The 13,383-nt window shown below is 59.0% G+C and overlaps 1 protein-coding gene across 4 annotated transcripts in view; it reads right to left on the reverse strand.

Annotated features, from left to right (window-relative positions):
* Positions 1 to 1,896: 1,896 nt before the first annotated feature.
* The window catches only part of SLC12A7 (solute carrier family 12 member 7), an 80,980-nt gene continuing 69,493 nt past the window's right edge, over positions 1,897 to 13,383 (reverse strand). For all 4 annotated transcript variants that reach the window (XM_079791032.1, XM_079791031.1, XM_079791034.1 and 1 more), the window contains exons 17-24: positions 12,794 to 12,962; positions 10,505 to 10,700; positions 9,989 to 10,158; positions 9,640 to 9,771; positions 8,788 to 8,895; positions 8,247 to 8,425; positions 4,491 to 4,624; positions 1,897 to 3,597 (exon numbers count right to left, since the gene is read on the reverse strand). In XM_079791032.1, coding sequence (XP_079647158.1) covers positions 3,506 to 3,597; positions 4,491 to 4,624; positions 8,247 to 8,425; positions 8,788 to 8,895; positions 9,640 to 9,771; positions 9,989 to 10,158; positions 10,505 to 10,700; positions 12,794 to 12,962 — 1,180 coding nt within the window. In that variant the 3' untranslated portion in view covers positions 1,897 to 3,505. The remainder of the gene's footprint in view (positions 3,598 to 4,490; positions 4,625 to 8,246; positions 8,426 to 8,787; positions 8,896 to 9,639; positions 9,772 to 9,988; positions 10,159 to 10,504; positions 10,701 to 12,793; positions 12,963 to 13,383) is intronic.

Raw genomic sequence — 13,383 nt, forward strand, 5'->3', positions numbered from 1 at the left:
CCCTCTCCTTCCCTCTCTGAAATCAGTAAAAACGTTTTTTTTAAAAAAAGAAAAAACAACAGCACCTGGCATATGAATAAAAGCTCGCGCAGACATTCCCACATATTAACTTAATTTCTGGGCCGACAACACAAGACGATGCTTCCAGGGGCGTGTCAGAGCTAAGGGCACTGGAATCCAGTGGGCGGTTGTCTCTGTCCGGCCCCCTTCTCCACAGCAGTCATGCTTATGGGGCAGATGTGAGCGCTGTCCAGAGACCTCGTGCTCCCGACTCCTGCACCTTCATCCGCCTCTCACGCGGGACAACCTCAAAAAAACAGCCAAGAAACAGACAAGCCACAGCCACCCTCTTGTCTCCTGAGCGCTTGACTCTGATCCTGGCAAAACAGAGCTTCGGGGGAAGTTGTACCGGAGAGGCCCCAGCGATGCCGGGCCAGGGAGGCCGGAGGCCAGAGTGGACGGGCGGTGCTGGCCGGGCCCCAGGAGCCTGCGTGTGGGAGGGGCGGGTGGCATTGTGTGGGGCCCAGAGACCAGCCGCACCAGGGTCCACGGCCCAGGCTGGGCTGCCTCGAGGAAAGCAGCCCCCAGGGTGGAGGGGTCCCCTCGGAGGGCGACAGGCACAGCTGGCAGCACCTGGTTGCAGGTGCTGGCAGCCTACCCAGCAAGGAGGAGGTGCCTGCCCTCGGGGAGAGTGCAGTGGAGCGGCAGGAGAGGCCGAGTGCTGCCTCGGGCTCAGGGGCGCTCACAGGCACTGAGCTGTGGCCGACACACATATCTCGGCAGTTGGAGTTTGCCTTTCGCACATCTGGGCTCCGGTGTCTCGTGCATCTGCACCCCTTTCCAGGGCTGTCCAGTGGCGAAGGTGCCACGCTGTCTGAGGCCCGGAGGACTCTGTGCTGCACAGATGATGCCCACACTAGCTTCCCCGCAGAACCCACTGCGTGGGTGCCCACGGCTGTGTGGCCGAGTCGGGACCCTAGGGCCCTACCATGTCTTCCCACGAGTCTGACAGCACCCTGGGGGCCTGGTCCTTCCAACTCCCCCGTGACACCCTCACTCCGGCCCCCTGTGCTCCAGGTCATGGATGTGAACGTCCCTAGCAGAGACCAAAGGACAGCTGGGCACTCTAGGTCCCTCCTCAGCAGTCCTGTGTCCACCCTTCCCACGGCCCCCAGGAGACACGGTTAACAGCTTCCACACGCCTGTTCACTACATGGCATCGTGTTCACATTCAGACGGTGCACACTTCACCGTGAGACTTCAGAACACCTTCACCCCACAGAGAACCCCATGCCCATGGCCACTTTCCCCTCCCCCAGCCCGTTACCTCACCACCAACCCACATTCTGCCTGGATTCCACTATCCTGCAGTTCATGTAAGTGGAATCATACGTGACCTGTGGCTGGCTATCACGCAGCTCATCCATGGGGTAGCACACATCAGGGCGCCATTCCTTTTAACAATGGAATTAGATTCCAGTGAATATGCTGACGTTTTGTTTAGTCACTTGTCAACGAATGGGTAGGTGGGCTGTTCCCACATCTTGGCTGGAGTGAGCAGTGCACACGAGTGTCTGTGGGCACACACCCCTCCGGGCTGTACACTCAGGAGCGGGACTGCTGGGTCACAGTGACTGTTGGAGCTTCAACCGTTTCTCCGCAGCCACACCTTCACACCCCCCGGCAGTCTTCCTGTCCCTTTGGCTCCCCTCCATCCTGTGGGTGTGACGTGGTCTGGCTGCGATCCTGTGTTAGAATAAGGGGTTCCTCTAGTCACAGGTGTTATTTGCTGATTCTATCCTGATAGAAGTTTCAGCAAACTCCTCCAAGGGAAGGGAGGCGTGGGGGCATCTTCTGCAATTAACTAATTTTTATGCCGAATGAGACACACGAGATTCTTCAACATAGATTTTATTCTTCTACTAACAAAAACCATACAAAGACAAGGAGCCTGTAAAAGGAAAACAAAATCCACTTGAATGGCTGCGGTTAGTGACACAAAGCTCAGTGTGGGGAGGCGGGGTGGTGCTCACAGACGAGGACAGGCGGGTGGGGCGGACATGTGACCCCTCACCAGGCATCTGTGAGTGAGACGGTTTCGCTTAACTCGATGCTGAACCAGGACGGTCCAAGTCTGAACCCCACCCCCACCCCCACCCCTAGCCGGCTGCAGCTACTTGGCACACATTCTGGCCAGTGGCCACTCGGATGGCAATGCTGGCCCTCTAGGCTGCCCGATGGCTCCTCAGAACCATCTAGAAATGCACGCTTAGTCTTTGCCCCGACGTGACATCCAGGCCCAGGTCCATTCTCTTGGGACCCCATGGAAGCCTGAGAGAGCCAAGGACGTGGTCCTTCGGGCCTTTCATAGGCACCACCTCTTTAGGGACCACGCAGCATTGAAATGCCCAGGTGTTTAATGAAATAAATAAGCCACACAGAGTGAGGCACAAATTACCGCAGCATCTACAGTGCACGTGTTCACGACCGCAAGCAGAAAGACCACAAGGTAAAGTGCAAAGCCCACGGATCGCTAAAAGGTACCGCGTCAGTGCCCTAAACACAGCTGTCGCCACCCCTCCGTGCGGTGGAGGGACCAGGCCGCAGCCGGACAACTCAGTGCATGTGCCCTTCCCGCCCAGGACGCCACAGCCTCGGCAGGCACCCCTCCCCGGAGCCTGAGGGGGGACACGGAGGCCACAGGAGCAAGTGTGGCAGACGCTGAACCGTGTGGTGTGCTCACGGCTCTGAAGGTGTGAACACGGGGCTTTTACAGTTTCCATGTCTCAGAAATGTGCCCAGAGCCGGGCCCACCGTGCTTCTGAGAGGCTGAAGCTACCAGCAGCGCACGCCTGGGCTCGGAGGGCTCCACGGGGGTGCCCTCCCTCAGAGGTTCCTGGAGCACGAGCCCAGCTGGACCACCCACCTCATGTTCCCTTACCACAGGTCCCCAACGAGACGGGCACCTGACCAAGGCCCCCAGCAGAGCCGGGGATGTGGGCGTGGGCGGCTGGAACAAGGACATCCAACAGCACAGACAGATGGGGGCTGACGGAGAACCTGTACTGAGCCCTTAGCCACAGGCTGACCTTTCGCCTTCATACACGGACCCTAATGGCCCCAGGGTCAACTTCAGACCAAGTGTGGCTTCTTATGAGTGTCCGGGATGGGGAAGAACTGAAATGGGACGCAGCCCCAGCCCGGGCGGGATGGCCAGGAGAATGAATTCTAGAATCCAGGGGCTCGGTGCATGGCCCTCACCAGAGGGGCGCCAGGTCCCAGGCACTCGGAGCCTCCCTCAGGAGCACCTGGAGCACCGCGGGCATCTCATCTCCCCTCGGCCTCGAGGAAACCTTCTCAGTCATGCGCTGGCTCTCAGCTGGCACAGGAGAGCCCGCTGGTATTCTAGAAACTTCTGTAGGAAGCCACGCTGGCAGGTCAGGCTGTGGTCTGTGCTGGACACAAGCCCTGTGCCTGCCCAGCGAGCTTCCAGAGCAGCCGGGCGTTAGGAGTAGATGGTGATCACCTCCCGGCCACTGCCCCGGACCAGGAGCACCCTGTTCAGCCCCTCGGTCAGGACCTCGAGGAACTCCATATCTGGGGTGGACCGAGTTAAGGCCATAGCTGATCCCATGGGACATGTAGCCTAAGGCGTGAGAAGAGTGACTTACTCAGGGTCCTGTGTCCTTAGGATCCGGTCTGAGAAAGAGGGTGAGGGCAGAGTCAGGGAAAGCTAGGGGTGGGGTGGGAAAGCGACCCAGGCAGGCAGGGGTCCCAGGAATGCAGCCGGCGGCGCTGACCCCACCCAACCAGAGGCCTCCACTGACACAGATGGTTTAATGGGGAACCGAGAGGAGACCCCACCCTCCCCGGGGGCTCTGGGTGCAGACCCACCAGGAGGGATGTGCCCGAGAGACGTGTCCACCAAGACACCCAGAGAGACCGGGACATGCTGGTCACCAGGACATAAATCCTTAACTGGTCAGTGAGAAGCTTGAACCTGGGAGCCCAGCTGCTGACTCCTCCTGCTCACCTCTTCCCCTGTACCCCCAGGGGAGGGCGGGGGAGCATGGTCCCAGGCCACACCCCCAGGCAGCCTGCAGCCTGTGGCAGCTGACATGCATCTACAGGCTAACAGACCAGTTTGGGGCAGGGCTGACGTGTGACCTCTAAGGTCACAACCTCCCACTCTGTGGCTGGCACACCCTGATCAACTATGTGGGGTCAGGGGGCCGTTGTGGGGACACAGGGCTCAATGGATAGAAAGGTGTTTAAGGGGCAGCAAGGTGCCAAGAGGGCTCAGCGCTGAGCCTGGGCAGAGCCTGTGAACCCGTCGCCCAGGCCTGGTCCGTCCCAGAGATGGAGTAACACACAGGCGCCCGACAGGCCTCAGGGAAACACCAGGACGGGATCCTGCCAGGCAGGGGCTCGGAGCCCAGAGCCCACCCCACCTGCTCCCCCGCCCCAAGATGGCGTCCGGGAAAGGATACAGTTCTCATCCCCCTGCCGGTTCTTGGGGGGCCCCGGCATGTTCAGCAGGACCAGCTGGGCATCCTGGGACTTATTCAGGACGACACCGTTGAGCTTCACAGCCGTGTGCATCCTCCTGACGTTGGACTGGTTCCTGCAAAAGGGAAGCAGTCACTCTGCACCCCCCGCCCACGACGCTGGGCACCAGGCCAGGTCTGAACCCCCATCTGCCCCACTTGGCTCGCGTTAGAAAGGGCCAAGGGGAAACAAATCCGGTTCAAACCGACTCACAGCCCTGAGGCTCCATGGGCGGCGATTCCATGGGCGGAGAGCGCTTTTGGGGAGAGAGGGCAGGGAGGGGGATTTATTCAGCAACCAGAAGGCTTTGGCCTCCCGACACTTCAGACTGAGACTCACTAAAGCTGCCGAGCGTCTAGTTCACAAGCAGTTGTCCACACAGGCGGAAACAAATGCTTCGGGGGGAGCGTGCTGTCTGGGCGCAGAAAGGCGCTCGCACATCCGGGGGCTCTGAACTGTAGTTGGAATCCCTGGCGTGGCAGCCAAACCTTCCTTTAAACACGACCCTGAGGTGAGTTCGCTAAACCCAGCGCACACGCCAACCTCTCGCGCACCCTGACACAGGCTGGGGTGCGAGGAGCCCAGAGGTAGAGGGGAAGAAGCCAGGCCCCCGCACCTGGCTCCCACCCCCACTACAGTCTGAAGTCCAGTACCAGCGCCTGAGATCCTGGCCGAGGATGGTGAGGTCCAACCTGCTCTTGGTCCTCCCGGCCGCTGCTGCTCTCGGCTCTGTCCGAAGGACAAGAGCTTCCAACGCTCCACGACCCTGTGTCTTGGGGCCTCACTCACTACCCAGTTCTCCACACTCCACACATCTAGGGAGACTGCAGACCCACACCCTCCGGCTTGCCAGGCACTCAGGCCCCACAGGCCCCCACGGGTCCCCAGCCAGGTGGCCGCGGGTCCCCTCTCTAGGGGATTGCTCCAGTGAGCACTCAGGAGCAGCTGTCTTCAGAGCCCGCCCACCTCAAAGCATTTGCATCTTCCTGTGCTGGACGATTGTGGGGTCACACACGGGGGATCCGTGGCCAGCCTCAGGACATCCAGTCTGGCTGCAGCCCTTCTACAAGGTCACTGTGCCCGGGACACGAGAGGGACGGCGGCAGGCAGACAGACAGACAGACAGAGGCCGCACACGAGGGGTCGGGAAAAGGCCTGCAGGACAAAGGCCCAGGCCGTACTCTTTGATCAACTCAACCCTTCAACGCAATAAACCTGATTATAACCACCAATTATTACCAGCAGGAAAACAGGGACACACAGGCCCTTTATTTTCTCCCTCCAATTCCGTCTGATAAAATTAGAGATCGGGTCTCTGTCCGAGGCACAACCGGGACCTCTCATCACAACAACCATGAATTAGGTGCCCGGAGAGACCACAATTACCAGTGTGCCTGGGGAGGGCAGCAATTCTAGAAATGCATGTGTGAGGTATTAAAGGGTCTCTTGGGGCTAGGAGTTTGAAAGCACATATAATCTTAAAATCAGAGGTTTGGGTCTGGAAGGACCCGTGGCTCCAGAACAAAGTGACCCTGCTGCAGGTCAAAGGCCCAAACAGGGACAGGGTGGCCCTCACGTCCCCAGAAGCTAAGAGTCTGCGGAGTCCACAAAGTCGGAAAGGTATCAGAGAGACACCGACTCTGCCAGAGGGAGAAGAGCTTTCGAAACAAGGTTTCAGAGGCTGGGAATTAAGTCTGCGGTGAGGGGGCGGGGGGTAGGTGGGGGGACGGGGTGGGGTTCAGTCAAATGGCGATTCTGGTCCCTGGTGACACCATGGCGAGGACTGAGGAAATGCAGAAAAAACACACGCACTGCACACCCCAGTGAGCCAGCAAACCACCCCAAAGTGCACGTGCCCTGGGGACATGCGGTAAGGCGCGCACGTCAGGGTGGGCTGACCTCCCACCTTCCGAAGCTCCTCGCAGCCTAACCATGAGGAGGGCCAGGCAGGAGTGCGGCCCCGGAGGAACCGACACCCACAGGCTTAGTTCTGCCCATGACGCAGCCTCTTCCTGGTTCATTCTCTTCTGAGTCCCCAGGCCTGGGGTCCACTCTGAGCCCTGCTCCAGGCAGGGGTTGGGGGTTCGGGTGCACGGAGCCTGTCCTGAGCCCACGGGTGCCGCACGGGGATCTCAGCAGGCCCATGGTTCCACAGTGCTTTAGGGAGAAACCCTACCTGCGTCTACATGTTATTGTTGTTGTTTTTTTAATTTAGGACTTTGGGGGGTGGGATTTTAAATTTGCAGAAAGTAGTCCCATGTACATCCTGAGCAGTTTCCCTAATGTGTCTAGGTTTGTGCCCGCAATGGCCCAACACTGTTACCTAATTCACTCGGGTTTAGAGGTCAAGAAAGGAAGTGGAGCCACCAAGGCCCCAGAGTTCCACCGTGGACACTGCCTTGGACTGGGCCACCGCCGGAGAAAACAGCCCAACAGTTCCTGGGGCAGCCAGGAAAGGGGGGACACAACAGAGAAAGAGGGACGGACAGGTGGGCCAACAGCAGCTTCAGGGGGCCCTCCCTCCCCCCTGGCCAGCCTGGCCCCAGCCCCCTGTCCGTGGGACTAAGTCCCGCCCTGACCGTACAGAGAATTCATCCACATCCCTTTTCACGCAGACGTTACAGGACAGCAGCTTCCCTCCCACAGGGTGAAAAGCCGTCTGATGTGGGGGCACAGGAAATCCTGTCCCCGCAGAACTGAGGTTGGGATCGGAGTGCCTTGATCCAGGGATGTGGATGAATCAACTAACAGCTACCAAGACACATGCTTCCGCTCGGAGCTGGCTCAGGACCCACCGGCCCAGACCTCTGTGCTTCCGTGGAATTTAGAGAATGAATCTCAGGAATGTGCCGTGAGCCGCTCTGAATGGAGAAGAGCAATCAGACAGGAAATAACGGAAAGCTACAGCAGCGGTGAGCAAGCTCCGCCTGCACACGGACACGCACACACACACAGCCACGCACACACGGGTTACTAGGGGTACGTGGGTCAGGCATGCGAAGCAAGCAGGCTCACAGGTACCCTAAACCGGGTGAGTGACTTACAGGTTTCCCCATTCTCTACATGGAAGAGAAAACAGAGAGAACATGTTACTTCAGCAGTGATCACGATACACACTTTTAAACAACTGAGGACTCATCCCAGGCTGCCCTTTCCTGGCCTACCTTGGTCTTCTCTGCGAGGGTCCTAGAGAGCCTCAGGCCCTTCCCAACCGCCTGGGCTCTGGGGTCTAGCCCTCCGCTAATGCCCCCAGGGAGGCGCTGCTCTGCTCTCCTATCCTGGGACCCAGGGGCTGTGTGACTACGACGCAACCAGACCCGTTCCTGGGGCCCAGCCACCCCGTGTCCACGGGCACCTCTGCCAGCCCTGGCGGTTCTCAGCTCAACGCCACAGGCGGGAGCCAAGGCAGGGGGACAGGTCTCTGGCTCTGACAGGCACCCGCATCGTCAGCAGGTCCAAGCTGGAGTTCTGATCCGTCCAGGAGCCCTCACTTCTAGCTGCTGTAAGACTCACCAAGAACACAGTCAGTGGCTCCATGACTGACACACTGCCCGGGCCCGGCCCCGAGAGGACACTGTGGCCCCTGGGCTGGTTCCCTGCCCTCCAGGCCTGCCAGCCTGCAGCTGTGTGCCCGCTGCCCTGTCACAGGCAACACAGGGAGTTGGGACCTGCCACCCGGGCCCCCAGTTGCCACTCACGGCTTCAGGCTGAAGAGGTCTTTGAACCCGGACATGTTGGCATCTTTGTTCTTCAACTTCTCGGCGATCAGCTTCTCCTTCGTCCAGGTCATCTGCACTTTGTCGGGTGTGGGCGGGGCTCGGGTCCTGGCGGCCACCACAGAATGGGATGCCGTGTTCCGGTCGTGAATTAGCTGAGCCTGGCGGGAGGGCAGGGGCAGCAGCAGGGCTCACCACAGCAGGTCTCCACCGTCCCGGGGAAGAGGTGAGCATGGAAGGGAGAAGCCGCGGGCCCACGGAACCAAGGCTCGTGCCCAACTGAAACCGGGGACCCCCGGACGGCCTCCCAGCTGGGGTCCTAGTGCTGCCCCCACTCCCACCCTCCTCCTGGGCTTCCAGACCACATTCATCACTTCCCTCTCCTCCTTCACCGTCTCCTCCTGCCCCAGCTCTGAAAGCTGGCTCCAAGTGACCGCAAAGACCCTGGGCCCCACAGCCCGGGGGTCTGGAGGAACAGTGGGTCCTGCACCCACACCCACGTGACACCCGGGCCCACACACACCTCCCGCTCCCGCTCCGTCTTGGACAGCTGCATCTGCTTCAGCATCTGGCTCCTCTGCTCCATGACCAGCGTCTTCTCATAGGTGAAGGCGGAGATATCGTTCTCAACCTAGAACGCCCCGGGACACAGAAGTAAACTCAGTGTGTACAGAACGCGATGCTCTCACCACAGATCACCGCTTCAGGTGGAGCAGGTACTGAACAATAGGGGCCCGGCCCCTCCCTCTGTGGCTCAGAGCTTCCAGCCCCAGTAGGGGTGAGCGTGTGTGCACGTGTGAGTGTGTGAGCGTGATCCCGTGTGTGGCTAAGCATGTGCGTGTGGGTGTACATGTGTGAGTGAGCGTGAGCATATATGTGAATCAGCATGTGAGTGTGTGTAAGCACATCTGTGGGTGAGCATGTGCACAAGTGTGTATAAGTGTGAGTGTATGTGTGTGTGCATGGACATGTATGCTGGTGAATGTGAGCATGTGAGCGGAAGAGTGTGAGACTGTGTAAGTGCCTGAGTGTGTGAACAGCCCTCACAATTCTCCGTCTTCATCACCTGGGATAGGTCAAATGTCACATTCCCCTTACAGGACAAACGAGAGAGGGCAGCCACCTCTGGGAGTCTGCCTCTCACAAACTAAACCCAGCCCACCCACGGGGAAAACATCAGGCAAACCTAACCTGGGGGGCAGTTTACAAAGCACCCGGGTCCCTCCAACTGCCTCGGTCACAAAGGAAAAAAGGGAGAAACTGTCACGTCCCAGAGGAGGGCGTGCAGCGTGGGGTCCTGGGACAGAAAAGGGCCTGGGGGAACTTGAACCAAACAGCCCGGCCAGCAGCCCTGCCCCCGAGCCCAGGCCCTCACCATCTCCACCACCTCCACCTCTGCGCTGATCCGCAGGTGGTACAGGAACGTCTGCAGGTCCTTCTTCATCTGGATGCTGTTGTCGTCCACCTGCGCCACCGTGAAGATGCGCATCCGGCACTTCCGCCACACCTGGGGGACGGACGTCTGCACTGAGGGCAGCTTCTGACCCGTTGGCCCCCTGCCCACCTCGGGGGACGCAGGCCACCCAGTCTCCCACCTCATGTGACCCCACCCCGGCACTCTCCCACAGTGTGACCCCCGCCCCACCAATGAATGGCCCCTGACCCCCGATCTGTGACCCCTGACCCCCCACCTGTGACCCACCCCATGTGACCCCTGCTCCCACCTTGTGCTGCCGCAGCAGGAAGGGCAGCAGCATGAGCAGGCCCCCGTCGTGTACGATCCACCACACGTCGATGTGCCCATCGCTGAAGCGTTCCTGGTTTTGCGGGAACAGGTCCACGTTTTTGGCCACCAGCAGGGCCTGCTGCGCTGCCGTGGTGTCGCGAACGGTGTCTGTGGAGAGGCAGCATGCGGGTCAGCAGGGCCTCGGCAGCACTGCACACGCCAGGGACTCGCTGGGCACAGCCAGCGCAGGAGGCGGCCACAGGGTCCCCACGGAGCCCCCACCTGGGGCGGGCTCCAGAGGCAGCACTTGCTCCATCAGCAGCTCGGCAGCCGGCACAGGGGTGCGGGCAGCCAAGCCAGGTACCTCCCCAGGGATGGCCAAACTGGGGGGCATAGCTGGGAGAAAGGGAGAGGGCGGCTCAAAGGGCCATTCGCTTTTCAAATGTTTTCAAGTGAAACAGCACAGCCTGGGGCCCCACCCCGACACCCACAGCCTGTGGGAGACGTTACCCACCAACAAAGTTCTTCCAGGAGAAAGGGTTGTCCTCCTCCTTCCAGGACTCGGGCCAGGCCATGAGCACCGTGTTGTGCTTCATGCCCCCCAGGCCAGCCGACTGGATCAGGTGGGACATGCCGTCCCGCAGGTTGGAGGACACAACCAGCTGGCAGAAGCCTTTGGTCTTCTCGATGCCCATCAGGGACCGGATGTTCTGGGGAGAGGCCAGGAGTCAGTGCCACAGTGCCCATGGAGCAGACCGGGCACCAGCCCACCACAAGGCGCCAGGGCAGCCTGGGCAGACTCCACACCAACATCACTGCGTGGGTGGTGCCTGTGGCACCAAATTCAGGACCCGGCAGATGCTCTGGGGGACCCCCTGCCTGTGTGTGCCTGCGGCCACGCGTATGCAGAAGAGTGGAGGGATGGTCAGTGCTGGGCATACAACTTGAGGTGGTTCTTTCAGCATGATCCATGTTTCACAAAACGGCCCACTATTTCACTGGAACACGTTGAGCCCGGGGTTAAACACCTGGTTTGTTGAAAACTTCACTAGACCACGTCAAAGCTAACAACTCTTCTAAGAAAAAATGTGGTACTTCACAGGCTCGGGATGAAATACGAGGTGCACACCAGGTGCCCCACCGTGTGCCGTTTCTATCTGCTCGGTCCCCAGGCATCTGACCAGCCAGCTCGATACCAGAGGAGGCCCAACACAGTGACCAACAGCATGTCTTCCATTAAAGCAATGCCAAGGCGGACGATGGTCTTCTCCCTGGCCACGCTGAGCAGCCCACAGAGGCCAGGCTCAAGCTTGCTTTAGGCAGAGCCACGAGCCACAGAGACGCACTCCCGGCCCTGAGACCAATGGGAACGCCCCCTGGATTTCAAACGCCTCACGTGTCTGCCTCCTAAAATGGCAATGTCTCTCCCAGGTCTGCCCCACACTGCACTGTGGAACACAGGTCACTTTTTTCTTAAGTCTCAGAGGTCTGTGGACAGAGGAATTTAGCCCAGGATGAACTATACCCAGAGGTGCACCAATACTCAATGAAAATGATGGAGATGAGATTCGGGACCTCTGATAGCCAGATGGGATTCTGGGCTGAACTGATAATGAGCGGAGGATGGGGGGGTGTTGGGATAAGATGCACGTATTCTGCACATAAGACAGATGAGCATTTTGGGGTTCAGAGGACAGACTATAGTGGGTTGATGGTGGCCCCAAAAAAGATATGCCTGAATCCTAATCCTGATAACCTGTGAATGTGGACTGAAGTGGAAAAAGGGTCTTTGCAGGTAAGAATCCTAAGATGAAGAGATCGTTCTGCATCATCCAGGTGGCCTTGAATCCAGTGACAAGTGCCGTTATAAGAGACAGAAGAGGAACGACAAGAGGCACAGAGAAGGCACAGCGGCAAAGACAGGAACAGAAGTGTGAGGAACGTGGCCACAAGCCCAGGGACACCTGGAGCCTCCAGTGGCTGAAGGCGGCAGGAAGGGTCCTCCTCGAAGTTTTGGGAGGGCGTGCGACCCTGCAACACCTTGATTTTGGACTTCCGGCCCCAAGAGAGGGAGGATAAACCTGTGTTGAGTTATCTCAGGTGTGATGAGTTACAGCCACTGTAGGCAGGACATTCATACAAAGGGCTAGAGTCACTGCCTCCCTCTGGCTTTCCTGAGACCTCAGAGCCGCTGAGCAGGCAAACCCTCCAACAAGGAAGGACATGGATTGAAGCTGGGCCGTCACAAGGGCTCTACAGAAACGTGAACATCAGGACCTTTCCAAGGTTTGAGCTAAACGGCCCTGGGCACCAGGGTGTGCAACCTCCTGAGTGTCACCTGCACTGGCTGTCTCTTTAAGGCAGGCGACCTCAAACTATGGCCCGCGGGCCACATGTGGGTGTTTTTGCCGTTTTGTTTTTTTACTTCAAAATAAGATATGTGCAGTGTGCATTGTTCATAGTTTTTTTTAAACTACAGTCCGGCCCTCCAATGGTCTGAGGGACAGTGAACTGGCCCCCTGTTTAAAAAGTTTGAGGACCCCTGCTTTAAGGTCTCAGAGAAGTGCATGTTGGGGGGCATTTCTTAAGCAGGTTTCAGTCCTGCGTGTTTCAAACTCAAAGACCACTGTCTTTTTTGAGGCCAGTGATAGCAAAACACACAACACTGTGCCTGGGGCATCGGAGATGGGAGACCTTCACCTGCAGCCCAGGCAGACATGGCCTGCCCGCCCCCTCCCCGCCCCCCTTCACAGGCCACCCTGGTCCCACATCCGTCTTCCAGTCCGAGCCTGTGCCCACCCACCTCCTCGGCCTGCTGGGCCTCCGCGTGCTTGTCCAGGTAGGTCCCCTCCAGCACAGAGCCCACGATGGTGAGGCCCTTGCCAGCCTTGAGCTGCGTGGTGAAGGACAGCAGGCGGGGGTGCTTCACACACTGTTCAGAGTCCAGGTTCAACATCACCAGCACCTGGGGCCTGTGTAGGGACAGCAGTTACCGTGGCAACTCATCACCACACACTCACCGGTAGACATGTTGAGACAGGTAGGACAAGTGAAACAGGTGAACAGACGAGATAGGTGAACAGATGGGACAGGTGAACAGGTGGGAGAGGTGAACAGGTGGGACAGGTGAACAGGTGGGACAGGTGAATAGTCAAATACCGCCTGGGGCTCCTGCTGAAAACCCCAGTGGGCACCTCCTGTCCTGCCTGTTAACACCTCAGGTAAGTGCAGGAGGCGAGACCAAGGCCTTTCAGTACAGATTAAATTCCCTCCCCCACCCGCTTCCCAGAAGTGAGAAGAGGGCACAGCTGTTGCACGCTGAAGTCCTCCATCCGCAGGAGCCCCCAGGAAAGCTCACCCACTCCCCACGCCCACACAGCCCAGGCCCAGCCT

Source organism: Cnephaeus nilssonii (genome assembly GCF_951640355.1).
Source record: "Cnephaeus nilssonii genome assembly, chromosome: 2".
Classification (NCBI taxonomy): Eukaryota; Metazoa; Chordata; class Mammalia; order Chiroptera; family Vespertilionidae; genus Cnephaeus; species Cnephaeus nilssonii.